At 37.6% G+C, this 27414-nt stretch overlaps 1 protein-coding gene across 1 annotated transcript in view; it reads right to left on the bottom strand.

Moving 5' to 3' along the window:
• LOC150076274 (vacuolar protein sorting-associated protein 37A-like) overlaps positions 1-27414 on the bottom strand; it is a 186457-nt gene that overhangs the window by 34695 nt on the left and 124348 nt on the right. The window contains exons 6-7 of the mRNA XM_090387453.1: positions 21686-21762; positions 10658-10785 (exon numbers count right to left, since the gene is read on the bottom strand). Of these exons, the coding sequence (XP_090243579.1) occupies positions 10658-10785; positions 21686-21762 (205 nt within the window). The remainder of the gene's footprint in view (positions 1-10657; positions 10786-21685; positions 21763-27414) is intronic.

Genomic DNA, 27414 nt, shown 5'->3' with positions numbered 1-27414 from the left:
ATCCCCTTCCTTCTAGAGTTTACATAAATAAAGAACTCCTTGATGTTTTTCTTTGCATCCCTTGCCAAAGATTTCTCGTAATCTGCCTTCGCCTGCCTAACCTCCTTTGTAACTTGGTTACAAATCAACTTGTATCTATCATAGGTTTCTGTGTCACATGTTAATTTATATGTATCCCATGCATTTTTCTTCTCTGCCATATGTCTCATTAGTTCATATGACATCCATTTAGGCCTAAACCTTGAACAATATTTCTTAGTTGGTATGTAAAGTAGCTTCCAAGATAAGTTCTTTGAATGCTTCCCATTTTGAGTTTGCTGTTGGTAACATCATCAGTTTGTCCCACTGTATAGAATTTAAATACTGGCTCAGACCATTGTAGTCGCCTTAACGAAAGCGATAACCCTTCCCTTTACCCCTGATGGTAGTTACCTCCTTGAGTAAATCCCACTTCGGCACACTGTGATCATTGCCACCTAGTGGTTCCTTTATCTGCAGATTCTTAATGCATAAAGAATCACTACTGATAATCAGATCAGGAGTATTACTCCCTCTAGTTGCCTCCCAAACATGCTGCTGTAGAAAACAATCATCCAATAAATCCACAAAAGCCTTGCTAGTGTGTGAGTGACCAGCCCCCAATTTCCAGTCAATATCTGGGAAATTAAAATTCCCCATTATAAGACTCTCTGATTTATTGGCCCACTCTATTTCCCCGTACAGTTTCTTATTATACTCATCAGATCATTAGGCCTATAGCACACTCCTACTCTCATATGTTGATCCGAACAAAGCAGCCACTTCCATGACATTTTCTTTCATTAGCTGAAAATCTTCAGATGGGAGAGATTTGTAACATTCAAGTAGTTCATTTTTGCAGTCGATATACTTAGTATTAAACCATATTTTGGCTTGAAGGTCAATAATTTCAAGTTGCATGCTGAGATTGTATTTTCAGCCCTAGAAGTAAATGTATTCTCAAACAAGCGAGTTTGAGAACGGGAGTAGCCTGTGCGAACGTACATTTTTGCCGCTCCTGGAACAGAGAAGATTTTTCTGATTTATTTTCTGTTTTATTAACTTAAATTGGCATATTAACTTATTTTCTGGAGTAGTTTTATATTCTTATTTACGATACTTAGATTAAAGTAACTTAGATAGAGATTTTGTAGGTTTACTTAGTATCGGAAAGGGTATCAAATCCACGTGTTTACCGTTCGTAAATAGCTGCCATTGTAACATGATACAAAATATCTCGAAATAGATAGCATAAGCTTAATATAATATAGTATAGTACATAATATTGTAAATTAATCAGATAATTAATCTTGTTGCACTTCATTGTCAATTAAATTGTACTTTTCACTATACATATAACGACTTGGGTTACGTAACATAAATAATTAGTAAAAAATAAATAATTAATACTTAACTCGATACGGAAGTTATATAAAGGGATTTCGTAGATAACACTCGATACTGAAACATAAATATAGCGTTATAACTGTGTTGAGATATAAGTTTAGAGTTTTTAATTGTGTACTGAAATTGAAATTTTATTGAAATTAAATCGAAATAATGACTCTGACCAGAGCAGCAAAGCAAAAGGCTCAAGCAAATGGGAGTGCTGTGGCTCAGGGACGAACTGAGGGGGGGCAGTTGCCCTCTGAATCACAGCCTATTAAAATGCACTACTTGCTTGATGTTTGTGGAGCAGTCAGGTACGGGACATGATACTGCCATGGGGGATGTCTTTGTGTGTGTGCGTGATGCAAGGAGTGTAAGGAAATCAGGCGACAACTCAGCATTGTTATGGGCCTATATGAGAGCTGGAATGACAGGGTGGATGCCCTCGAAGGATTAAAAGTGAGGGGCCCATCAAGCTCTCAGCTCCCCACACCAATGTCAAAGCTTGCACTTGGTCATCACGCAACACAGCAGCAGACCCCAAGGCAGAATGCGCTGGTCCCAAAGAAACTAGTAGTTGTTGGCGACTCTACTGTCAGGGAAACGGGAAACATGCTTTGTAAAAAGGATAGGTGGAACAGGACCAGGGTATGTCTGCCAGGGGCAAAGGTAGATGACGTTGTAGAGCGGATATCATCTTTTAAGGGCACAAAAGGTGATATAGTTGTACACGTTGGCACTAATGATATTAAAAGTAGGAGACCGGCAGAATTACTTAACAAGTACAGGTCACTGCTGAACAAAAGCCGAGAATTAGGGTTGAATTTGAAAGTGTCTGCAATTCTGCCCAGAAATGATAGGAGGGAGTATATGATGAGAGCCCTGCCGATCAATTCGGCCATGGAAGGATTGTGCAAGGCTCAAGGGGTAGAATTTTTTTCAGCCTGGACTGTACTTGTTAACAGGAGAGACTGCTTCCATCCACAGGAATGGGATACACTTAAATAGAAAGGGTGCAAGAATGCTTGCTGATGCTATCGAGGCAGTGTTAGGTGGGTTGGAAAACTGCTAGATTGGGGGGATACAAGGACTAAAAGATTAACAGTAGCCACTGCAGAGGTGAAAGTGATTTTTGCACTGCTTCTATTGGAATGAGCCGCAGCCTGGAAAATAAGATGCAGGATATTTCAGAGACTGCTGGGAATCATTGGGGTACAAATAAACACATAGGTTATGTTAGGGTAGCTAAGAAAAAGAACAGGAGCATGTATACTTGCGTGTACACCAATGCTAGGAGTTTAGTAAATAAATTTGATGATGAGGTATTGCTCAAAACATCAAAGGCAGATATTGTGGGGATTTCAGAGACGTGGTGTCACACAGATATAAGGAATGCAGAACTGGAATTTGGGGAGTACAATGTCTACAGAAAGGATAGACAGAGTAGGAAGGGAGGAGGGGTTATGCTATTAGTTAAGAAATACATAAAATCCAAGGAAGTGAAGCCAGTCGACATTGCTGGACAGCAGTGTCGAGTCAGTTTGGTGTGACATAAGCATTGGGAGATCAAAATTGAGAGTAGGAGTGTGCTATAGGCCTAATGACTCTGATGAGTATAATAAGAAACTGTACGGGGAAATAGAGTGGGCCAGTAAATCAGAGAGTCTTATAATGGGGGATTTTAATTTCCCAGATATTGACTGGAAATTGAGGGCTGGTCACTCACACACTAGCAAGGCTTTTGTGGATTTATTGGATGATTGTTTTCTACATCAGCATATTCGGGAGGCAACTAGAGGGAGTAATACTCTTGATTTGATTATCAGTAGTGATTCTTCATGCATTAAGAATCTGCAGCTAAATGAACCACTAGATGGCAGTGATCACGTGCTGAAGTGGGATTTACTCAAAGAGGTAACTACCATTAGGGGTAAAGGGAAGGGTTATTGCTTTCGTAAAGGCGACCACAATGGACTGAGACAGTATTTAAATTCTACACAGTGGGACCAACTGATGATGTTACCAACAGCAAATTCAAAATGGGAAGCATTCAAAGAACTTATCTTGCAAGCTACTAGGCTTTACATACCAACTAAGAAATATTGTTCAAGGTTTAGGCCTAAGTGGATGTCAGATGAACTAATGCATACGGCACAGAAGAAAAATGGATGGGATACATACAAATTAACACGTGACACAGAAGCCTATGATAGATACAAGTTGATCTGTAACCAAGTTACAAAGGAGGCTAGGCAGACAAAGGCAGATTACGAGAAATCTTTGGCAAGGGATGCAAAGAAAAACAGCAAAGAGTTCTTCACTTATGTAAACTCTAGAAGGAAGGGGATGAATCAGATTGGTCCACTTGATATCGATGGGTCAGCTGTTGATGATCCTGCTCAGGTAGCTAACAAACTAAATGAATATTTTGCATCAACATTCACACATGAGGAGTTATTCAGCGAGGGGAATGCCAGAGGTGTATTCAACTCTGGCAGTAAGCTAGAGAATCTTGTAATAACTGAGAGTAAAGTGGAGGAGAAATTGTTGAAGATAAATACAAGAAAGGCACCTGGGGTGGATGGGATCTATCCAGTTATATTAAAGGAGGCAGCAAAGGAAGTAAGCAAACCCTTAGCCATAATTATGAGAGGTTCCTTGGATTCAGGGGAAGTACCCATGGACTGGAGATGTGCAAATGTGACCCCAATTCACAAAGGAGGATCAAAGGGCGACACAAGTAATTATAGACCTGTTAGTTTAACTTCTGTTCCTGGAAAATTAATGGAGGCACTGGTTAAAGAAGCACTGCAGGATCATCTAGACAAGACTTCAGTTATAGCTCAGACACAGCATGGTTTTGTTAAGGGGAAGTCTTGCCTGACCAATTTGATTGGATACTATGATGCAGTCACAAAAGAACTGGATGCAGGGAATAACTTTGATATTATATACTTGGATCTTAGAAAGGCTTTTGATACTGTTGCACATGGAAGACTGCTGCACAAATTGGAGCAGTGTGGCATTGGAGGCAAATTGCTGTTATGGATAAAGGGGTGGTTGAGGGGGAGAAGACAGAGAGTGGTAATCAATGAACACTGCTCATCATGGACTAATGTTATTAGTGGAGTCCCTCAGGGTTCAGTATTGGGTCCATTATTGTTTTGTGTATTTATAAATGATATTGATGATGGTATATCAAGCTTAATGTCCAAGTTTGCAGACGATACGAAGGTTGGCAGGCTTGTCAAGGACACTACTGACACTATGCTACTGCAACAGGATCTGGAAAGGTTGAGCAGATGGGCTGAGAGGTGGCAAATGAAGTTTAACATTGACAAATGTAAAGTACTACATATGGGAAACAGCAACCCCAGAGCAATGTATCAACTTTGTGGTGCCACACTGACAGTGATAGAGAATGAAAGGGACTTGGGGGTGGTTGTGCAGGCAGATATGAAGTTTTCTGAGCAGTGTAGACGGCTGCAAGAGTAGCTCATGGTGTATTGTCGATGATATATAGGAATTTTTCTAGCAGGGATAAGGAGGTGATTATTCTCTTGTATAAGGCAATGGTCAGACCACACCTAGAGTACTGTATACAGGTCTAGAGGCCTCATGGCAAGAAGGATGTAGAGATGCTGGAACGAGTACAGAGATGGGCAACAAGATTAGTGAATGGAACAAAGGGGTGCTCTTTAGAAGAAAGGCTTAAGTTTTGCAAATTACAGTGTCTGGAGACTAGGCACCAGCGAGGTGATCTGATAGAGGTGTATAAAGCCTTGAATGGTTTGAGCATGCTCAATGCTGATGGGATTCTTCCTCTTGCTCAGAATAATCACCTGAGAGGGCATAAATTCAAATTGAGAAAGGACAGATGTAGGATAGACGTGAGGAAATTTGCCTTTAGCCAGCAGGTGGTTGGTTGGTGGAATAGACTTCCATCCCTTGTCATGGAAGTTGATAGCCTAAATAAGTTTAAGGCTCAGCTGGACAGGTATTTCGAACGAACAGAGGGGTGAAGTGGAAGTGGTTATTTTTTATTTATTTATTATTTTTTTTTGGCTGATGCTGCATAAGCTTGCTTTCTTGCATCAAATGCCTCTACTAATGCTAATGCTAAGCTTATGGTCTTTTTCACGGGATCTTAAATTAGCAACTTTACTTTCAAACTCATCAAAACTAATTGTAACGAGAGGTAACGATTCTTCGGAAATGTTTCTCTTTTAGCTTAGTACAACATTCATAGTGAAGTAAATTGTCTGCTCCATTTGGGATTTAAATAATAATAACTTATTCTGAAATGATTTGATGTCACCATACAAATCAGAGACCAACTTTCCTTTCCCTTCTAGTTTTAAATTTAGAGCATTTAAATGACTATAAATGCCTGTACGAATTGCAAGATCAAAATCAAAAAGCAGATTCTGTCATTGAATATTTGTAGGCATTTAGAAATTGATTAAAGATAATCGATCTTTTGTAGGTGAATGGGTGATAGCTGCTATAATGTAGAAGCATACTGGTGTTTGTTTGTTTTCGATAGATGTTAAATTGGATTTTATTCGAGTCCCGAGTAAGCGTGAAATTTACAAAATTTAAATGACTTTAACGACTTGTATCCATATCCTCCCTTTCCAATGTAAATTTGAGTCTAGAATGAATATTAAATGAATGTAAAATGTCTTGGATAGTACTACTATCAATAATAACTAAAACGTCGTTTTAGTTATTACTTATAGTAGTACTATCCAAGACATTTTAACTAAATACCTCCCATAGTATATGATACAGGGTTGAAAATGCATCAAATGTATATGCTCAATTGTTGAGAGATAGATCTCCGACATTAAGCCACTCAGGGTCAATCCCATTGGCAAACCAAAAATTTGTTTGTACACTTTGTCTCAAAAGGTGATATAGTTGGCCTCAACTAACAGTTTAATTAAGTGAAAAATTTCCTCAATAGGAAGCTTTGTATAATTAATCAGTATCTAGGTATTATTTAACATATCCCAAATAATATCTAATGTGTATTCAACGTTTACATTCGTATATAATGAGATAACATCTAGTGAGAATAAATTGTCATAGTTGCCAAGTCTACAGTCCTTAAGGTTATTAAATAATGTATCGTAGTTCTTAACCACAAATTGTATCACCTGTCTAAAGGGTTTTATAATGCTATATACCTGCGTGGCTAAGGATGAAAATGCCGAGTTTCAGTAGGAAACAATAGGCCGAATAGGAAATCCAGTCTTGCGTAATTTTACCTTACCGAAAAGTGCAGGAATATCGTATGCTCTGGCCTTCAATTCCTTTAACTGAGCCATACTAATGTAGTCGTTTTTTTGATACGTGGTTAACATTTTATTGTATTGATTGACTAAATTGGTAAATAGTGCCAGGTCTACTTCAAGATAAGTGGAGGTATCTGAAACAACTGATTCTAACTTAATATAATCGGGTTTATCGAGTATTACCACTGTATCTCCTTTATCTGCACTCTGTATAATAATGTTTTTATTTTCCCGAAGTTCATGTAAAGCTGAACTGTCATGTGTATTCACCACTTGGTTAACTTGTTGAATAAATAAATCTTTTTGTGGAACATTATGAAGTCCAAATTCGATATCAATTATGCACTGGTTTTTAGGTAGTTTTCAAGGTGATAAATTATAATTTAATCCTTCGGATAAAAGTGAAATCTGGTCCTGCGATAGCATATACAAGGAAAGATTTGTAAACTGTTGATATGTCAGTTCGTTGAATGCTGGGCGATAGGGTGTTCACGAACTAGCTGACATATTCTGTGGTAGCATGTTGTGTGTATGCAGCGGGGGAGGGGGGGGTCATCACACAACTTGTATGCAGTTGGTCGCAAGCCCAAGACAGTGTGTTAGAATTTGTATGAACGTGTCTGTTTCTTATATCTGAGACCTGTGCTTCCCATCACAAGTCTATGGAGGTCTTCAATACAGATCAATCATTAGGATGTAGATAATTTTTTAATTTATCGCGAAGCTCCCTAACCTGAGAAAGGTATTTTTGTTTATTAGAATATCAAGATTTTAAGGCAAGTTTAACGATATTACACAATGTGGCAAGTGCTAGTTGTTTTATGCCTGAAATTTTTTGATTTAAATTGACCTTAGCAAACTTCGGAACGACGTTGTTTTGAAGGTAATATTTAAGAAACGAAATATGGTAACTTTGGGCTAAGTATCTTAGTGTTAATTTAATGTAATTTTGCACCAAGCTGTTCAAAAAATCCCCCATAATTATGTGTATCGATAGGTTATACCTGGAGAGAAAGGAAGTGAATGAAATAGTCAATAAGAGTTTAAAAAATGAATTAGACAGTATGAACCAGAGCTGTAATGATCAATACGTTCTACGTGATATCAATATTTGTAAAATAATAAGAGAAGTTTACCTCGATATAGTACGTAGAACACTCTATGATACTCTCCAAAAATTAAAACGAAAAATCAAAAAACCTTCCATTACAAATTAATAATGTTACAAATTTGTTACATTAGAGTAACAAATTTGCTCTAATGTAAGTTGTTTGAACAAATTCTTTCCAATATCTTCTACTGTTCGCACAATTGTTTGTTGAGACAAACTAATGTCTTGCATCATTGTTAGTTTCTCCGGAAAATTTCTTCCATAACTTTTAACAAACAATGTTTAACAAATTCACCATCACTGAATGGTTTACTTTCAAAAGATCAAATGTGCAACTTGATAACTTGCACTTACAGCAGATAAATTTCTTGACTGATATGTTTTCAGTGTGTTTTGTTATTTTCTTAATTTGTTTTGTATCTTTGAACAATTTTCTTTTTGCAACATTCCTTTATATTGATCATAAGATTTATGCCTGGAATTATAGTGCCATTTTAAATTATATTCTTTAAAAACTTACACAGTCTCCTTACACATCAAACACACTGCTTTTTCGTCCTACTCAATGAAGAAATAGTCTTCAGTCCACCTTTGATTAAAAGCGCGACACTCCAAATCGACTTTCCTCTTTTGGAACGTTCAATAAAATGAATTAGTTATATCAAAATAGTAGAATTTCACAATATGAAAAGATTGATACATACATAACTGTATTTAGCATACATATGACTGCACTGGATTACACGTACAGGTTTGAAACAGTTGGGATCAACGCCTGCATGCCTGTACGCACAGTTGCACAACTCTAAAATGCTGTTTTAGTCTACTTTTTGTGTGGGCCATATAAAAATTATTCATAGTCCATAGGTTGGACGCCACTGCTAATATTCAACCTGCCATTAGACCAGTCCCATATAGAGATAACCTACCAATTCCATGCAGTCCACTTATACTGGAGAATGTAGCAGCAGAGTGCTGAAAGTGAAGCTTCTGAAGATGAAACTGAAATATAGACACCTACAGACACTGATTCCAGTCATCAACTGTTTTCACAGCATGAACTCAATGATCTGGTAAGAGATTTAAATTTACCAAAGAAATCTGCAGAACTCAATTTTAGACTTAAGTCAAAAAATCTTCTGGCAGATGGGATGGTACAGATACAAAGAATGTCCTCTACTTTTCTGAAGATGATTCTATGGTTTTTGTAATTATATAAATGACTTTACGAACTTTTTAGGAATTATTTACAATCCTACACAGTGGAGACTTTTTACTCACTCATCAAAGAAGAGTCTCAAAGGTGTGTTGCTCCACAATGGAAATAAATATGGGCCAATTTCAATAGCTAACTCTGTGCATTTGAAAGAAACTGTTGACAAATATTAAGTGTGAAGAACATGGTCAGTTGGTCTGTGCTGACTTTGAAGTGATAGGCATGTTACTTGGACAGCAAACTGGCTACACAAAAATGCCTTGCTTTTTGTGTAGGTGGGCCAGTCAGGCAAGGAGTAAGCACTGGGATGTCAAAGTTTGAACAAAGAGAGACAGTTTGTTGCCTGGATCAAAGAATGTAGTTCATAAACCACTGTACATCCCAATACTGTCCTCCTTCCACCCTTGCACATCGCAGTGTGTTTGATGAAACAGTTTGTGAAAGCTTTACCACAGGAAGGTCCCTGCTTCTACTGCCTTAGTATTAAATTCCCATCGATCACCCAAGAGAAACAAAAACAAGGTATTTTTGTTGGATTCAAAAAATTCATGAGGAACTGCAATTTTGAGGGAATTAATGACTAAAAGAGAAAACCAGACATGGATTAGCTTCAGGTATGTTGCTGAGAACTTCTTAGGGAACAAGAAGGAGCTAGACTTCAAGAATATAGTTTAAAATGTCTCCAGTCTTCAACAATCAGAATATCCTTTTGTGCTCCCAACTAATCTTGTCACTCTTCTTTGTATCCATTCCAATACATCCATGTCCTTCCCAAAATGAAGTTTCCAAATCTATAAGCAATATTCCAGTGGCATAAACATTATTTTATACAATGGGGTAATCACCTCTTTCCTCTCACTAGCAAAGTTCTTGTACATTACTGGCAAAACCCTGTGAGCTGTTCTACTCATCTGTGTACACTGCTTAGAGAATTTCATGTCAGATTGTACAATCGCTCCATAGGCGGTCTTTTTATTTTCCTTATGAGCTTCCTTGAAGTTTGGTGCAAAAAATGGGGGAAAAAAAAAATAAACTGATAAAGGGTGGTTGTTCCAAATGGTATATTATTCCAGGGTTACTGCTATCCAAGTGTGTTAACTTACATTTATCAATATTAGACTTCATTTGCCATTTTTCAGCCTGTCTAATTTATTTAGGTATAGTTGAAGTAGCACACCCTGATTATCATTATCAACCACTGCTTATCTTTAATCAACAGAAAACCTAGACATCAAACCTTAAAATACCTACATCAATTCCATTAATAAATATTAAAAACAGTATGGTGCGGTACCCCACTCATCATATTAGTCCATGAAGAGCAGTGATCATTTATAACTACTATTAAACTTAGACCGGGGTTCGAGTCAGTCACCACCAAATACGGAGGATGTGGAAAGGTCAGGGAATGACCACTGCATATTCCCGGAGCAATATGGCCTTAGTTGCTAATGCTCCTAAAAACCAAATAACGACTATTAAACTTTCACCAAAATAAGGTATTCCAATTCTTCTTGTCTTTACCACTTAATGATCCCTTTATCCATAGTTCTAAACATGCCCCTATTGCATTAAACTAAAATTACATATACCATTAAACTAATCAAAACTATATATACTTACTTGCAACCTCTTCATTCTCTTTCATGATTTCTTCTTTTAAATGAGCCAGCTGCAGAAGTTCTGGAAATTTTCCAATAAATTCCAAGATTTTATCATCGTCATCCTTTAATTCTTGAAGCTCGGAAATGCTATAAAAAGCAAACATTTGTATAATATATAACAGCATTTTCAAATGGAGCATAAATATTATATTAAGTTTAACAGAGAAAAACGATCCTTATTTGAGTATTTAAAAAAAAAAAAAAAAAAAAAAGTTACAAATTCTATATAATGAGAAACAAGCAACAAAATGCAAAAAAATTTATTATATTGACAAAAATAAGTCACCCCAGCACTTTAAATATAAATTACTTTAAAAATTGAGTATTAATAAATATGGTTAATTAAATTTGCCTTATTTTTGAATTTCCTCAACATTTGTAAAAATTTACTGATTATCTGTACTAAGACATTATGATAGGAGCTTATCTTGATTATTGAGGTAAAGTTAATTAAAAAAAAAGATAAAGGAAAAAATGAAATAGGAGCACACCAACAAATCTGAATTCTGCACGATACTTGTTAATGTTTGGCCACTTTCATACATCTTTATTATTTTAATTTTCTGATCCAACTCAACCACTTTCCTTTTCTTGATAGACTTACTAGTACTGTGTCACTTATTCTCTTATTTAGCACCATGATAACAGTCAAAACAAAATTTTCTGAAAAGAACTTCACAAGATGAAGGTGAAAACTCACTATTATCATTCCATGTGAGCTCACATTTTACTAAAGCACATTTCTGGAGGTCACTGCCATAAAACAATAAAAACAATTGGCACTTTCCGGGTTACTGGACTTTTCTGTTAGTGCAATTAGCATTACCATTAGTAGAGGCATATAATGCAAGAAAGCAAGCTCATGCAGCATCAGCCAAAAAAAAAAAAAAAAACCCTTTCACTTCACCCCTCCGTTAGTTCGAAATATCTGTCCAGCTGAGCCTTAAATTTATTTAGGCTATCAACTTCCACAACAAGGGATGGAAGTCTGTTCCACCAACCAACTACATGCTGGCTAAAGGCAAATTTCCGCACATCTATCCTACATCTGTCTTTCCTCAATTTGAATTTATGCCCTCTCAGGTGATTATTCTGAGCAAGAGGCAGTATTCCATCAGCACTGAGCATGCCCAAAACTTCAAGGCTTTGTACACCTCTATCAGATCACCTCGCCGGTGCCTAGTCTCCAGACACTGTAATTTGCAAAACTTAAGCCTTTCTTCGTAAGAGCAACCCTTCGTTCCGTTCACTAACCTTGTTGCCCTTCTCTGTACTCGTTTCAGCAGCTCTACATCCTTCTTGAAATAAGGCCTCTAAACCTGTATACAGTACTCAAGGTGCGGCCTGACCATTGCCTTATACAAGGGAATAATCACCTCCCTATCCCTGCTAGAAAAATCCCTGTATATCATTGATAAGACACCATGAGCTACTCTTGCAGCCCGTCTGCATTGCTCAGAGAACTTCGTATCTGCCTGCACAATTACCCCCAAGTCCCTTTCATTCTCTACCACTGTCAGTGTAGTACCACAGAGTTGATACGTTGCTCTGGGGTTGCTGTTTCCCATGTGTAGTACTTTACATTTGTCAATGTTAAATTTCATTTGCCACCTCTCAGCCCATCTGCTCAACTTTTCTAGATCCTGTTGCAGCACTGTACTGTCATTAGTGTCCTTAACAACCCTGCCAACTTTCGTATCGTCTGCAAACTTGGACATTAAGCTTGATATACCATCATCAATATCATTTATAAATACAGAAAACAACAATGGACCCAACACTGAACCTTGAGGGACTCCACTAATAACATTAGTCCATGATGAGCAATGTCCATTGATTACTACTCTCTGTCTTCTCTTAGGCACCTCCGTAGCCAGGTGGGAAAGAGCAGCAGTGCATAGCACACGATTCTTGATTAGACCGGGATTCGAGCCCGTCACCACCAAATACGGAGGATGCGGAAAGGTCAGGGAATGACCACCGCATATCCCGCAGCAATATGGCCTTAGTTGCTAATGCTCCAACTAACTAACTAACTGTCTTCTCCCACTCAACCATCCCTTTATCCATAGCAGTAATTTGCCTCCAATGCCCACATGCTCCAATTTTTTCAGCAGTCTTCCATGTGCAACGGTATCAAAAGCCTTTCTAAGATCCAAATATATGATATCAAAGTTATTCCCTTGCATCCAGTTCCTTTGTGACCACATCATAGTATCCAATCAAATTGGTCAGGCAAGACTTTCCCTTAACAAAACCATGCTGTGTCCGAGCTATAACTGAAGTCTTGTCTAGATGATCCTGCAGTGCTAGAAGATCCAGCTTTAACCAGTGCCTCCATTAATTTTCCTAGCGAAAACTCACTATTATCACTCCACGTGAGCTCACATTTTACTAAAGCACATTTCTGGAGGTCGCTGCCTAAAACAATAAAAACAATTTGCACTTTCTGGGTTACTGGGCTTTTCTGTTAGTGCAATTAATTATAAACTTATTGCATTTGCGATAATGCATGTCCAATATGATGCTTTCTTTTATTTTTTACAATGTCATGTATGGTTTGGTCACAACATTATAATGTTCTTTAGAGATTTAATGGAGGCACCATTTTCAAACTTCTGAATAACTTCAAGTTTTTGTTTAAATGAAAGCACAACTCTTGCATTTGCCCATCATTTTTGCGATTTCTAAACAAAAAAAAAAATTCTGACATCCCTGACATGCATAAGAAAACAAATTTGTCCTTTTGCAGTGCGATGGAGCACAACAATTGAAGCAATGCATTAAAACGAATTAAGCATTTGTTTTTTTTGAGTGGCGGGTGTGAAGGACAGCGGGGTTGCAAGATAATAGGCATACTAATCTCCTAATGAGAACTTATAAACGCTGCTTCTTGTCGCTTATTTGTGACTTGCAAAACATCTGTTTATACCTATTCTATTTATTACTTGAATTTTATGATTTCTGGTTGATTTTTTTTTAAAATTTGAAATATTTAAGTGTCCTGGTTAATCTGATCCTGGTAAATCAAGAGTCTGCTGTATTGTAAAATAAAATAATTTTTTTGGGATATGGTACATGCATGTAAATTAAGAATGACAAATTAAAATAGATATGAAAATGGTGGGTTGCAATATCATTATACAGATTTACAACCTATAAAGAAGAAAAACATAGTAAGTGGTTTGAAAGCTCAAAGAAGGTGAAAAACTAAAACATATTATAGATAAGACAGCTGATATTTTTTTAAATTTAACAATTAAAAAATATATATTGTTCTTGTTTACTTCAGCACAACCACCAGATCAGAGGAGTTTACAATGAATCATGAATACAATCGTTCAACTGTATTTAGCAGTCACATGAGCTTGAACCATTAACCACTGAAAGTACATGCTACTGCACTCTCACTCCTAACCACTTAATTATGTCATGCCTAAAACTAAAGATACCATGCTATTGTCACTTTCCCAATAGTTCTGTAATACATAATTAAATGATGTTAGCAATTGATGCTTGGGATTTTTTTCTCATAAAAATTTAGTATGAAAAATCAGAGAGATAAAAAGAGCAAGTAACTTAAACACCAAAGCTGGGGGTGGGGGAGACACAAAACTGAAGAATCAGTTATTGATATTACTTAATTATTATTTAATTGTTAATTTATCAACAATATTTTATCCATAATATGTTTTAGTTTTTCACCTTTGAGATTTCAAATGACTTCCTATATTATTTTTCTTCTTTCGTTTTTTCTTACAGGCTGGGCAACAACAAAATGAACACAGCAACCCACCATTTTCATACTTACTTTAATTCATCATTCTTAATTTATATTTTACTCTACATTCTTTCAATATTGCTTTAAGCTTGAAGATGTAGTTTCATAATGCAGCATGCATTGACAAGCATTTCTACAGCTACTCCCATTAATTTAGTTTCATTTTTTTTCTTAGCATAACACCCACACGCACACTGTGTGTGTGTCCCAAAGAGTCACTGGGTAACAGCAATCACAGTGTACTAAAGTGGAATTTAATTAAAGACATAACGTCAAGGGTAAAGGAAGAAAAGGCTTTTGCTTTCGTAAGGGTGACTACAGGGATGTCAGACAGTTTTTAAATACTGTGCAGTGGGACCAACTGATGATATTACCAACAGCAAATTCTAAATGGCAAGTATTCAAGAAAGTAATCAAAGAAGCTACTAGATTTTTCATACCAATGAAGAAATACTGTTCAAGGCTTAAAACCTAAATGGGGGTTAGATGAAATGAGTGGCACAGAAGAAAAAAGCGCATGGGATGCATATAAATTATCAGGTGATACAGAAGCCTATGGTAGAAATAAATTAGTATGTAATCAAGCCACAAAGGAAGTTAGGCAAGGGAAATCAGACTATGAGAAGTCTCTACAAAGACTGCAAAGAAAAACAGCAGACTTCTAAGCTTATATTAACAGTAGAAGGAAAGGGCTGAATCACACTAGATCACTTGAGGTCTATGGGTTAACTGTTCATGATCCTGGCCAGGCTGCAGACAAATTGAATAGGTATTTTGCATCTACATTCACACAGGAGGAATTCTTTAGGGAAGGGGATGCTGGAAGTTTATCAAACTCTCATGAGGAGCTAAATGGTTTTGTGATAATTGAAAGGAAAGCGGAAGAGGAATTGTTGAAAATGGATATAAAAAAGGCATGTGGGGTGGATGGAATGTAGTAGTAGTAGTAGTGGCATGTGATGCAAGAAAGCAAATGTATGAGCTGATGCAGCATCACCCAAAAAAAAAAAAAAAAAAAAAAATCACACCATTCCCTCCAAATGCCTGTCCAGTTCCTCCTTAAATGTATTCAACCTATCAACTTCCACGACAGATGGAAGTTTGTTCCAGCAATTAACCACCCTGCTAAAGGCAAATTTCCGCACATCTAATCTACATCTGTCTTTTCTTAACTTGAATTTATGCCCCCTTTGGTTCGTAATCTGAACAAGTGGAAGGATCCCATCAGAATTCAGCGTGCTGAACCCATTCAAGGCCTTATACACCTCAATCAGATCACTGCGCAGGTGCCTAGTCTCCAGCCACTGCAATTTGCAGAACTTAAGCCTCTCTTGATAAGAGGATCCCTTCATTCCCCTCACCAATCTTGTTGCCCTTCTCTGTACACGCTCAAGTAAATCTACATCCTTCCTAAAATGAGGCCTCCAGACCTGTATGCAGTACTCAAGGCGTGGCCTGACCATTGCCTTATACAGAGGGATAATCACCTCCTTTTCCCTGCTAGCAAAATTCCTATATATCATTGACAAAACCCCATGACCTGCCCAGGCAGCCTGTCTGCATTGCTCAGAAAACTTCATATCTGCCTGCACAATTACTCCCTGGTCTTTTTCATTTTCTACCACCTTAAGTGTAGTACCACATAGTTGGTACACTTCTCTGGGGTTACTTCTACCCATATGCAGTACTTTGCACTTGTCAAGGTTAAACTTCAGTTGCCACTACTTAGCCCATCTGCCCAAATTATTTAGATCCTGTTGCAGTAGCACACTGCCATTACTGTCATTAACAACCCTGCCAACCTTTGTATCATCTGCAAACTTTGACACTAAGCCTGATATACCTTCATCAATATCATTGATAAATATACAAAACAACAGTGGACCCAACACCGAACCCTGTGGGACTCCACTAATAACATTAGTCCAAGAAGAGCAGCACCCATTGATTACCACACTGTCTTCTCCTACTTAACCATCCTTTTATCCATTGTAGCAACTTACCCTAATACCATTCTGCTCCAATTTGTACAATAGTCTTCCATGCGCAACAGTGTCAAAAGCTTTCCTGAAATCCAAATATATGATATCAAAATTATTTTTTGCATCCAGTTCCTTTGTAACCACATCATAATATCCTATCAAATTTGTCAGACAAGACTTTCCCTTAACAAACCCATGCTGTGTCTGAATTATTGCTGCAGTCTTGTCTAGATGATCCTGCAATGCATCTTTAACCAGCGACACCATTTTTTTACCCAGAACAGAAGTTAAACTAACTGGTCTGTAATTACTCGTGTCACCCTTCGATCCCCCTTTGTGAATTGGGGATACATTTGCACATCTCCAGTCCGTGGGAACCTCCCCTGAGTCCAAGGATGCTCTCATAATTATGGCTAAGGGTTTGCTTAGTTGCTTTGTCGCCTCCTTTAATATAACTGGATAGATCCCATCCCCCCAGGTGCTTTTCTTACGTTTAACTTCAACAGTTTCTCTTCCACTTTGCTCTCAGTTATTACAAAATCATTAAGTATCCTGCTACAATTTGATAACCTTCTGCCATTTTCAAACCTTAATAATTCCTCACGTGTAAATGTAGATGCAAAATACTCATTCAGTTTGTTTGCTATCTGAGCAGGATCATCAACAGTCGAACCATCGATGTCAAGTGGACCAATCAGATTCATCCCCTTCCTTTTAGAGTTTATATAAGTAAAGAAATCCTTGCTGTTTTTCTTAGCATCTTTTGCCAAGGATTTCTCGTAATCTGCCTTCGCCTGCCTAACCTCCTTTGTAACTTGGTTACAGATCAACTTGTAGCTATCATAGGCTTTTGTGTCACGTGTTAATTTGTATGCATCCCATGCATTTTTCTTCTCTGTTACGAGTCTCATTAGTTCATTTGACAACCATTTAGGCCTAAACCTTGAACAATATTTCTTAATAGGTATGAAACTTTTAGTAGCATCCACGATTAATTCCTTGAATGCTTCCCACTTAGAATTTACTGTTGGTAACATCATCAGTTGATTCCACTATACAGAATTTAAAAACTGTCTGAGACCACTGTACTCGCCTTTTCGGAAGCAAAAACCCTTTCCTTTACCCCTGATGGTAATTAAATCTTTAAGTAAATCCCACGTCAGTACACTGTGATCACTGCCACCTAGTGGTTCTTTTATCTGCAAATTCCTAATACATGAATGATCACTGCTGGTAACCAGATCAAGAGTATTACTTTCTCTGGTTGCCTCCCGAACATGCTGCTGCAGAAAACAATCATCCAATAAATCCACAAATGTCTGACTAGTGTGTGAGTGCCCAACCTACAAGTTCCAGTCAATATCTGGGAAGTTGAAATCCCCCATTATAAGACATTCCGATTTACTAGCCCACTCTATTTCTCTGTACAATTGTTAATTGTACTCATTCGAGTCATTAGGCCTATAACATACTCCTACTCTTATTTTTGCTTTAGCAGTGCTTATGTCACACCAAACTGGCTCAACAGTGCACTGTTCATCTATATCAACAGGATGCACTTCTTTTGATTTTATGTTTTTCTTAATTAACAGCATAACACCTCCTCCCTTCCTATCCTGTCTATCCTTTCTGTACACATTATACTCCCCAAATTCCAGTTCGGCATTCCTTATATCAGTGTGACACCATGTCTCTGATATCCCAACAATATCCGCCTTTGATGTCTTGACCAACACTTCAAATTCATCAAATTTATTTACTATACTTCTAGCATTGGTATACATGCAAGCATACATGCTCCTACTCCTATTTTTTGTTACCCTAACACATCCCATATACCCACCCATTCCACGATGACCGCCACCCGTCCCTGAAACCCCAAACACCCCACGCTCCGGGTCGCTACTTATTCTAATAGAAGTTGTGCAAGAATCACTTTCACCTCTGCCTACGGCTACTGTTAAACTATTAGTCCTTGTATCCCCCCAAGCTATCAGTTTTCCGACCCACCCAACACTGCCTCGATAGCATCAGCAAATATTCTTGCACCCTTTCTATTTAAGTGTATCCCATCCCTGTAGAAGCAGTCTCTCCTGTTAACAAGTACAGTCCAGGCTGAAAAAAAATTCTATCCCTCGAGCCTTGCACAATCTTTCCAGGGCCGAATTGATCGACAAGGCTCTCATCATATACTCCCTCCTATCGTGTCTGGGCAGAATTGCAGACACTTTCAAATTCAACCCTAATTCACGGCTTTTTTTCATCAGTGACCTGTACTTGTTAAGTAATTCTACCGGTCTCCTACTCTTGATATCATTAGTGCCAACGTGTACAACTATATATCACCTTTTGTGCCCTTAAAAGATGATATCTGCTCTACAACGTCATCAACCTTTGCCCCTGGCAGACATACCCTGGTCCTGTTCCACCTATTCTTTTTACAAAGGATGTTTCCCGTTTCCCTGACAATAGAGTCACCAACAACTACTAGTTCCTGAGGGACCAGCGCATTCTGCCTTGGGGGTTGCCGCTGTGTTGCGTGATGACCAAGTGCAAGCTCTGGTGTTGATATGGGCAGCTGAGAGCCTGATGGGCCCCTCAATTTAGATCTTTCGAGGGCATCCACCCTGTCCTTCAAACTCTCATATAGGCCCATAACAACGCTGAGTTGTCGCCGGATTTCCTTACACTCCTTACATCGCGCACACACAAAGACATCCCCCATGGCAATATCATGTTCCGTTCCAGATAGTTCGGCAAACATTTCACAAGTTGCACATTTTTTTAGGCTGTGATGCGTTGGAGAATCGCCCCCCTCAGTTCTCCCCCGAGTCACAGCACTCCTACCACTTTGTGCCCGTTGCTTTGCTGCTCTAGTTTGGGGCATGATACTTTAAATTAATAAAATCAATAAATTAAATTAATTAAATGTCAATACTACGCTATCTAATAGAAACAGTGAAGCGTATTACTGTTTCTATAATTATACATTAGATCTACCTGGCTACCTCAATTAAAAATTTGAATTCCCTATCAGATACAAAAACAATGCCTGCAATATTCGAACGAAATATCGGTTTTATAAAGTATTACGTATATCTACAAAAACTGTTTATATAAATTAAAATAAAAATAACCAGCGTAATTAAAACTATAAGACTACGTATTAAGTACAATATGAAATAACAATTATGTAAATAAAAAGCAAACACTTATCGTTTTTTTCAGAGTCTGTAACTCGCAGCTGTATTTTCTAAAGAGAGTCCCAATGTATCCAATTATTTTAAGGGAGGCAGCAAAGGAGGTAAGCAAACCATTAGCCATAATTATGAGAGCATTTTTGGATTCAGGGGAGGTCCTTATGGACTGGAGATGTGCAAATGTATCCCCAATACATAAAGGGGGATCATCAAAAGGCGACATGAGTAATTACAGACCTGTTAGCTAATGTCTGCTCCAGGGGTAAATAATGGAATCACTGGTTAAAGAAGTAATGTAGATAATGTAGGACCAATCTGGACAAGCATGCAATTATACTGATGTCACAGCATGGATTTTTTAAGGCATGGTCTTGTTCAACCAATCTGATAGGTTACTACAACGCAGTGACCAAGGGACTGGATGCAAAGAATAATTTTGACATCATATACTTAGATTTTAGGAAGGCTTTTGATACTATTGCACATAAAAGACTGCTGTACAAACTGGAGCAATGTGGCATTCAGGGCAAGTTACTGCTGATAAAGGGATGGGCAAGTGGAAGAAGAAGACAGTGTTTATCAATGGGCACTGCTCTTCGTGAACTAATGTTATTAGTGGAGTTCCCCAGGGTTCAGTGCTGGGCCCATTGTTGTTTTCAATATTTATTAATGATACAAAGGTTGGCAAGGGTGGTTAGAGACAGTCATCAAGGCGAGCTACTGCAAAAAGATCTAAAATTAGATCAATGGACTGAAAAATGGCATTTGAAGTTAACTATAATGCAAGGTAACTATATATGGGCAGCATTAACCCCAGAGTAACTTATCAATTGTGTGGTACTACACTCAAGGTAATGGAGAATGAAAAAGACCTGTGGGTAATAATTGTGCAGTCAGACATGAAATTCTCTGAGCAGACATGCTGTCAGGACAGCTTATGGGTTTTTGTTAATGATATACAGAAGCTTTGCTAGCAGGAATAAGGAAATGATTATTCCTTTGTATAAAGCCATGATTAGGCCGCATCTTGAGTACTGTATAGAGGTCTCACTTTAGGAAGGCTGTAGATCTGCTGGAAAGGATGCAGAGAAGGGCAATCAGACTGGTGAATGGAACAAAAGGGTGCTCTTACCTAGAAAGACTTCAATTCTGCGAACTGCAGTGTCTCAAAACCAGGCAACTGTGGGAAGATCTCATTGAGGTGTTTAAAGCCTTGAATGGATTGAGCAAGCTGAATGTTAATGGCATTCTTCCACTTACTGAAACTACACACCTGATGAGGTGTAAATTTAAGTTGAGTAAGAATGGTTGCAGGATAGATGTGCAGAAGTTAGTCTTCAGCCAGCAGGTGGTTGATTGTTGGAACAGGCTTTCACCTGTTTGTGGAAGTTTGAATAAATTCAAGGAGGAACTACGCAAATTCTTGGAGGGTATGGATGAGTGAACTGTGTAGCATTTTTTTTTTTTTTGGCTGATGCTATATAAGCCTGCTTTCTTGCATCATTTGCCATTACTGCTACTACTACTACTATATATCCAGAATTTATTTTTCTAAAACAATTTATCTTGTGCTTTTTCTTTTTGGGGCAGAGGACTTTTATTGATAAAAACTGAGTTTTTTTTTTTTGGCTTGTGATAGTAGGGATCCCAACATTAATAAACTGAGTTTTTTTTTTTTTGGCTTGTGATAGTAGGGATCCCAACATTAATGGATCTTAAGACAGCTGTAATTTGTTGTAGAATTTTTCTTCTTTAAATTTAATACATAGATTTAAGTAAGTGGTGCAATTTGGTGCACTGAACTTTTATTTTCAAAACTGCCCACATGCAAGCAACTTATTCACTTCTGTTGTTTTATTTATAACATTATTTCAGGAGATTATGTGAAGGGATATGTTAACATTTTGTAGCTGGTAAGGCTTTGTTCTAAATTTTGGGTGTTTTTTGTTTTATCCCATAACATTCACTTAGCACAAGTGAATTACAGAAGCAATGAAGAAAATAGAATAGCCAATTATCAGTACCTGTAATCCTGCAACTTTGAAAAAGGAGAAGAGGGTGATGTTGACAAATGGATGTTTTCTGCTTGTCCTGGTCCAGCCTACAAATATTTTAAGCCAAATTTAAGTTAACCAAAAGTAAAACTTTCTTTTACTTTTAATCATGAAATCCTGTATGACATTCATATGACACAAAATTTCAAAAGAATATTTTAATACATAATCTGAAAAAGAACAAAATATTGCCATTTCAAGGTTGGTAATGCCAAATTTATGATTAGTATTTGAAAACATTTTTTTTTTTTTTTGTTCTGTTTCTTACATTGAAGTTTTCACCCATTTGACACACATACCCACCTGGAGGTTTTCGATTCAAAAATCTAGTCGACAAAAAAAATTCTAAAAATCATAACCTGATGATGATAAACATACTTGAGCATAGCTGCTTCATAACTGTTTGATGAAAAGAGAAGCTATTATATTTTATAATGCAGAAACCATAAAAATGCAGTGCAACAAAAAGCTATAAAATACACAAATGACATTCAGCTATGATGGTAACCATGTTTCCAGAGATTTTCCACAAGTTCATCAGATGGTCCGAATTGGAAGACGAATTGGCACAACAAAGAACACACCAACAGAAAAACAGTTGAGAAAAAATAACCATTACAAAAGTTTTTGATTCATAAAATTGAACACTATTATACCACATTGAAGGGATAGTTTTATAAACTTCAACCAGTAATAACAACAACATGCCAACTGCCACCAGCATATGAGACAAATTAAAACTAACCAAATAAATATTTGGTTAGTTTAAATTTAATCATGGCATTCACAGAGTACAAACTCTGTGAATGCCAGAGATAGTGTGAGCGTTTGTGTTAGTTTGCATAGTATAGTGTTGGGTTATGTTGGTCTGTTGTTCATCCACAATAATGCATACCAGGATTTTTGTAAACAATTCCACAAAGAAATTGCAGAGGTGAAGAATTCCTGTTGGCAAAGTTTTGTTCGCGATACAGGTAATTCTGATCTGTGGGGTCTTGTTTACAGGATATCTAGAAATAAAATTTTATGCGGAGATATATACAACACCGTGATGGTTGGAGAACAAGAAACACAGGATTGGAAGTCGACGGTTGAGACCACTGTTTCTAAACTTTTGATGTTGTAGAGCGGATATCATCTTTTAAGGGCACAAAAGTGATACAGTTGTACACGTTGGCACTAATGATATTAAGAGTAGGAGACCGGCGGAATTACTTAACAAGTACAGGCCACTGTTGAAAAAAAAAAAAAAAAAGCCATGAATTAGGGTTGAATTTGAAAGTGTCTGCAATTCTGCCCAGACACGATAGGAGGGAGTATATGATGAGAGCCGTGTCGATCAATTCGGCCCTGGAAAGATTATGCAAGGCTCAAGTGGTAGAATTTTTTTCAGATTGGTCTGTACTTGTTAACAGGAGAGACTGCTTCTACAGGGATGGGATAAACTTAAATAGAAAGGGTCGAAGAACGTTTGCTGATGCTATCGAGGCAGTGTTAGGTGAGTCGGAAAACTGCTAGATTGGGGGGATACAAGGACTAATAGATTAACAGTAGCCACTGGCAGAGGTGAAAGTGATTCTTGCACTGCTTCTATTGGAATGGGCAGTAGCTTTGAAAATAAGATGCAGGATATTTCAGAGACTGCTGGGAGTCATTGGGGTACAAGTAAACACATGGGTTGTTAGTGTAGCTAAGAAAAAGAACAGGTGCATGTATACTTGCGTGTACACTAATGATAGGAGTTTGGTAAATAAAATTGATGAATTTGAGGTATTGCTCAAAGCATCAAAGGCAGATATTGTTGGGATATCAGAGACGTGGTGTCACACAGATATAAGTAATGCAGAACTGGAATTTGGGGAGTACAACGTCTACAGAAAGGATAGACAGGATAGGAAGGGAGGAGGGGTTATGCTATTAGTTAAGAAACGCAAAATCCAAGGAAGTGAAGCCAGTTGACATCGCTGGACAGTGCAGTGTCGAGTCAGTTTGGTGTGACATAAGCATTGGGAGATCAAAATTGAGTAGGAGTGTACTATAGGCCTAATGACTCTAATGAGTATAATAAGAAACTGTACAGGGAAATAGAGTGGGCCAGTAAATCAGAGTCTTATAATGGGGGATTTTAATTTCCCAGATATTGGAAAATTAAAATCCCCCATTATATCCTCACACACTAGCAAGGCTTTTGTGGATTTATTGGATGATTGTTTGCTAAATCAGCATGTTCGGGAAGCAACTAGAGGGAGCAATACTCTTGATTTGATTATCCGTAGTGATTCTTCATGCATTAAGAATCTGCAGATACAGGAACCACTAGGTGGCAGTGATCACAGTGTGCTGAAGTGGGATTTACTCAAGGAGGTAACTACCATCAGGGGTAAAGAGAAGGGTTATTGCTTTTGTAAAAGTAACTACGATGGTCTTCGACAGTATTTAAATTCTATACAGTGGGACCAACTGATGATGTTACCAACAGCAAACTCAAAATGGGAAGCATTCAAAGAACTTATCGTGGAAGCTACTAGGCTTTACATACCAACTAAGAAATATTGTTTAAGGTTCAGGTCTAAATGGATGTCAGATGAACTAATGAGACATATGGCAGAGAAGAAAAATGCATGGGATACATATAAATTAACATGTGACACAGAAGCCTATGATAGATATAAGTTGATCTGTAACCAAGTTACAAAGGAGGTTAGGCAGGCGAAGGCAGATTATGAGAAATCCTTGGCAAGGGATGCAAAGAAAAACAGCAAGGAGTTCTTTACTTATGTAAACTCTAGAAGGAAGGGGACGAATCAAATTGGTCCACTTGATATCGATGATTCAACTGTTCATGATCCTGCTCAGGTTGCTAACAAACTAAATGAATATTTTGGATCGACATTCACACATGAGGAGTTATTCAGCAAGAGGAATGCCAGAGGTGTATTCAACTATGGCAGTAAGCTAGAGAATCTTGTAATAACTGAGAGTAAAGTGGAGGAGAAGTTCAAGATAAATGCAAGAAAGGCACATGGGGTGGATGGGATCTATCCAGTTATATTAAAGGAAGCAGCAAAGGGAGTAAGCAAACCCTTAGCCACAATTATGAGAGCTTCCTTGGACTCAGGGGAGGTACCCATGGACTGGAGATGTGCAAATGTGACCACAACTCACAAAGGAGGATCAAAGGCTGACACAAATAATTGTGTCAGCCTTTGATCCTCCTTTAACTTCTGTTCCAGTTAAATTAATGGAAGCACTGGTTAAAGAAGCACTGCAGGAGAAGCACTGCAGGATTATCTTGACAAGAATTCAATTATAGCTCAGACACAGCATGGCTTTGTTAAGGGAAGGTCTTGCCTGACCAATTTGATTGGATACTATGATGTAGTCACAAAAGAATTGGATGCAGGGAATAACTTTGATATTATATATTTGGATCTTAGAAAGGCTTTTGATGCTGTTGCACATGGAAGACTGCTGCACAAATTGGAACAGTGTGGCACTGGTGGCAAATTGTTGCTATGGATAAAGGGATGGTTGAGTGGCAGAAGACAGAGTGTTAATTAATGGACACTGCTCATCGTGGACTAATGTTATTAGTGGAGTCCCTCAGGGTTCAATGTTGGTTCCATTGTTGTTTTCTGTATTTATAAATAATATTGATGATGGTATATCAAGCTTAATGTCCAAGTTTGCAGACTATACAAAGGTTGGCAGGGTTGTTAAGGACACTACTGATGCTAAGCTGCTGCAACAGGATCTGGAAATGTTGAGCAGATGGGCTGAGAGGTGGCAAATGAAGTTTAACATTGACAAATGTAAAGTACTGCATATGGGAAACAGCAACACCACAGCAACATATCAACTCTGTGGTACTACACTGACAGTGGTAGGGAATGAAAAGGACCTGGGGGTGGTTGTGCAGGCAGATATGAAGTTCTCTGAGCAGTGCAGACGGGCTGCAAGAGTAGCTCATGATGTCTTTTCAATGATATACAGGAATTTTTCTAGCAGGGATAGATAGGGAGGTGATTATTCCCTTGTATAAGGCAATGGTCAGGCCGCACCTTGAGTACTGTATACAGGCTTGGAGGCCTCATTTCAAGAAGGATGTAGAGCTGCTGAAACGAGTACAGAGAAGGGCAACAAGGTTAGTGAACGGAACAAAGGGTTGCTCTTACGAAGAAAGGCTTAAGTTTTGCAAATTACAGTGTCTGGAGACTAGGCACCGGCGAGGTGATCTGACAGAAGTGTACAAAGTCTTGAATGGTTTGAGCATGCTCAATGCTGATGGGATACTGCCTCTTGCTCAGAATAATCACCTGAGAGGGCATAAATTCAAATTGAGGAAAGACAGATGTAGGATAGATGTGCGGAAATTTGCCTTTAGCCAGTGGGTAGTTGGTTGGTGGAACAGACTTCCATCCCTTGTTGTGGAAGTTGATAGCCTAAATAAATTTAAGGCTCAGCTGGACAGGTATTTTGAATGAACGGAGGGGTGAAGTGAAAGGGGTTTTTTTTTTTTTTTGGCTGATGCTGCATAAGCTTGCTTTCTTGCATCATATGCCTCTACTAACGCTAATGCTAACTTTTCCCCAGGGATTCTCCTGAAAGTGACTCCTTTGAACAAGAACAATACGCGATGATAATGCCTTATATGTTGAGTGGTTGGAAATAGTGCCTTTCACACTTGTTGATGTAGGATTGGCTATTCCAAAATTAAACACTAAACAAGTAATATAAAAAAATTTTTTTTAAAGTCAATTCCTACTTAGGTCATCAAAGAAAAATTTTATTTTAGTTACTTTTTATTAAATAATTACAATTAATATAAATATGTATATACATATGACAGAATCACAATATTAAGTGGCAAAATAGAAAGCGAATTTCCTTGCAATTTTCCTTTCTATATATGGTGTTGGACTATTATTTTTATTCACATGTTTCATTTTCCATTTTGTTCCCTCCTTGACTCAGACTAGAACCCAGAATGAAAAAAGAATCTGAAAAAGAAATTTTTTTGCAGCGATCTACACGCTTCGCCACTGACGGTATTTATTCCTAAATTTATATCCTGCTAAATATCTTATATAAGAGAAATTTTTTTTCTCCCATATAAAACCAAAATTAATTAATTAAATTTAATTAATAAATTTGAAAAAACTGTATCAATATTTGAAAAAACTGTATTAACATCAAGTGTCATCCACTACAAGTTTAAAAAAAATGTATTTGAACTTGAGTGGATGAATAAAAAGTATTTTATTAACGACTGAAAATTTGAACAAGATATATAAATATATATAGGGAGAGTGTGAACTAATAGTAGGAATTGAAAAATGACCCAGCTTGGACTTGTTAGAACATAGTCTTGGTCAAGTTTTTCAAACTTTTTCCTCAAATTTTACTGAATCTTATCAACAAATGTTTAATAGAAGGAGTTTTTTCCAGAAAATGGACTTTGGCTTTATTAAAAATTCTTTATAAACCAGGGATATCTAAATCTGATATATAAATTGTTTGAGAGACTTCTCGCAGTGAGAATTCAGAATCTTCTAGAGGAAAAACAGCTCACATCTAATTGTCAATTTGGTTTCAAAAAAGGATGTTCAACCAAAGATGCCATCATCTCCCTAACAGATTACATTCAAAATTCAACTTCAAAATACATATAGCTGTGTTCATTGACTTTGAGGGCAACT

Source organism: Mastigoproctus giganteus, chromosome 13, assembly GCF_048544385.1.
Source record: "Mastigoproctus giganteus isolate SK-2022 chromosome 13, ASM4854438v1, whole genome shotgun sequence".
In the NCBI taxonomy this organism is placed as follows: Eukaryota; Metazoa; Arthropoda; class Arachnida; order Uropygi; family Thelyphonidae; genus Mastigoproctus; species Mastigoproctus giganteus.
The sequence above is the reverse complement of the archived record's forward strand: the minus strand, read 5'-3'. Positions and strand labels throughout refer to the sequence as shown.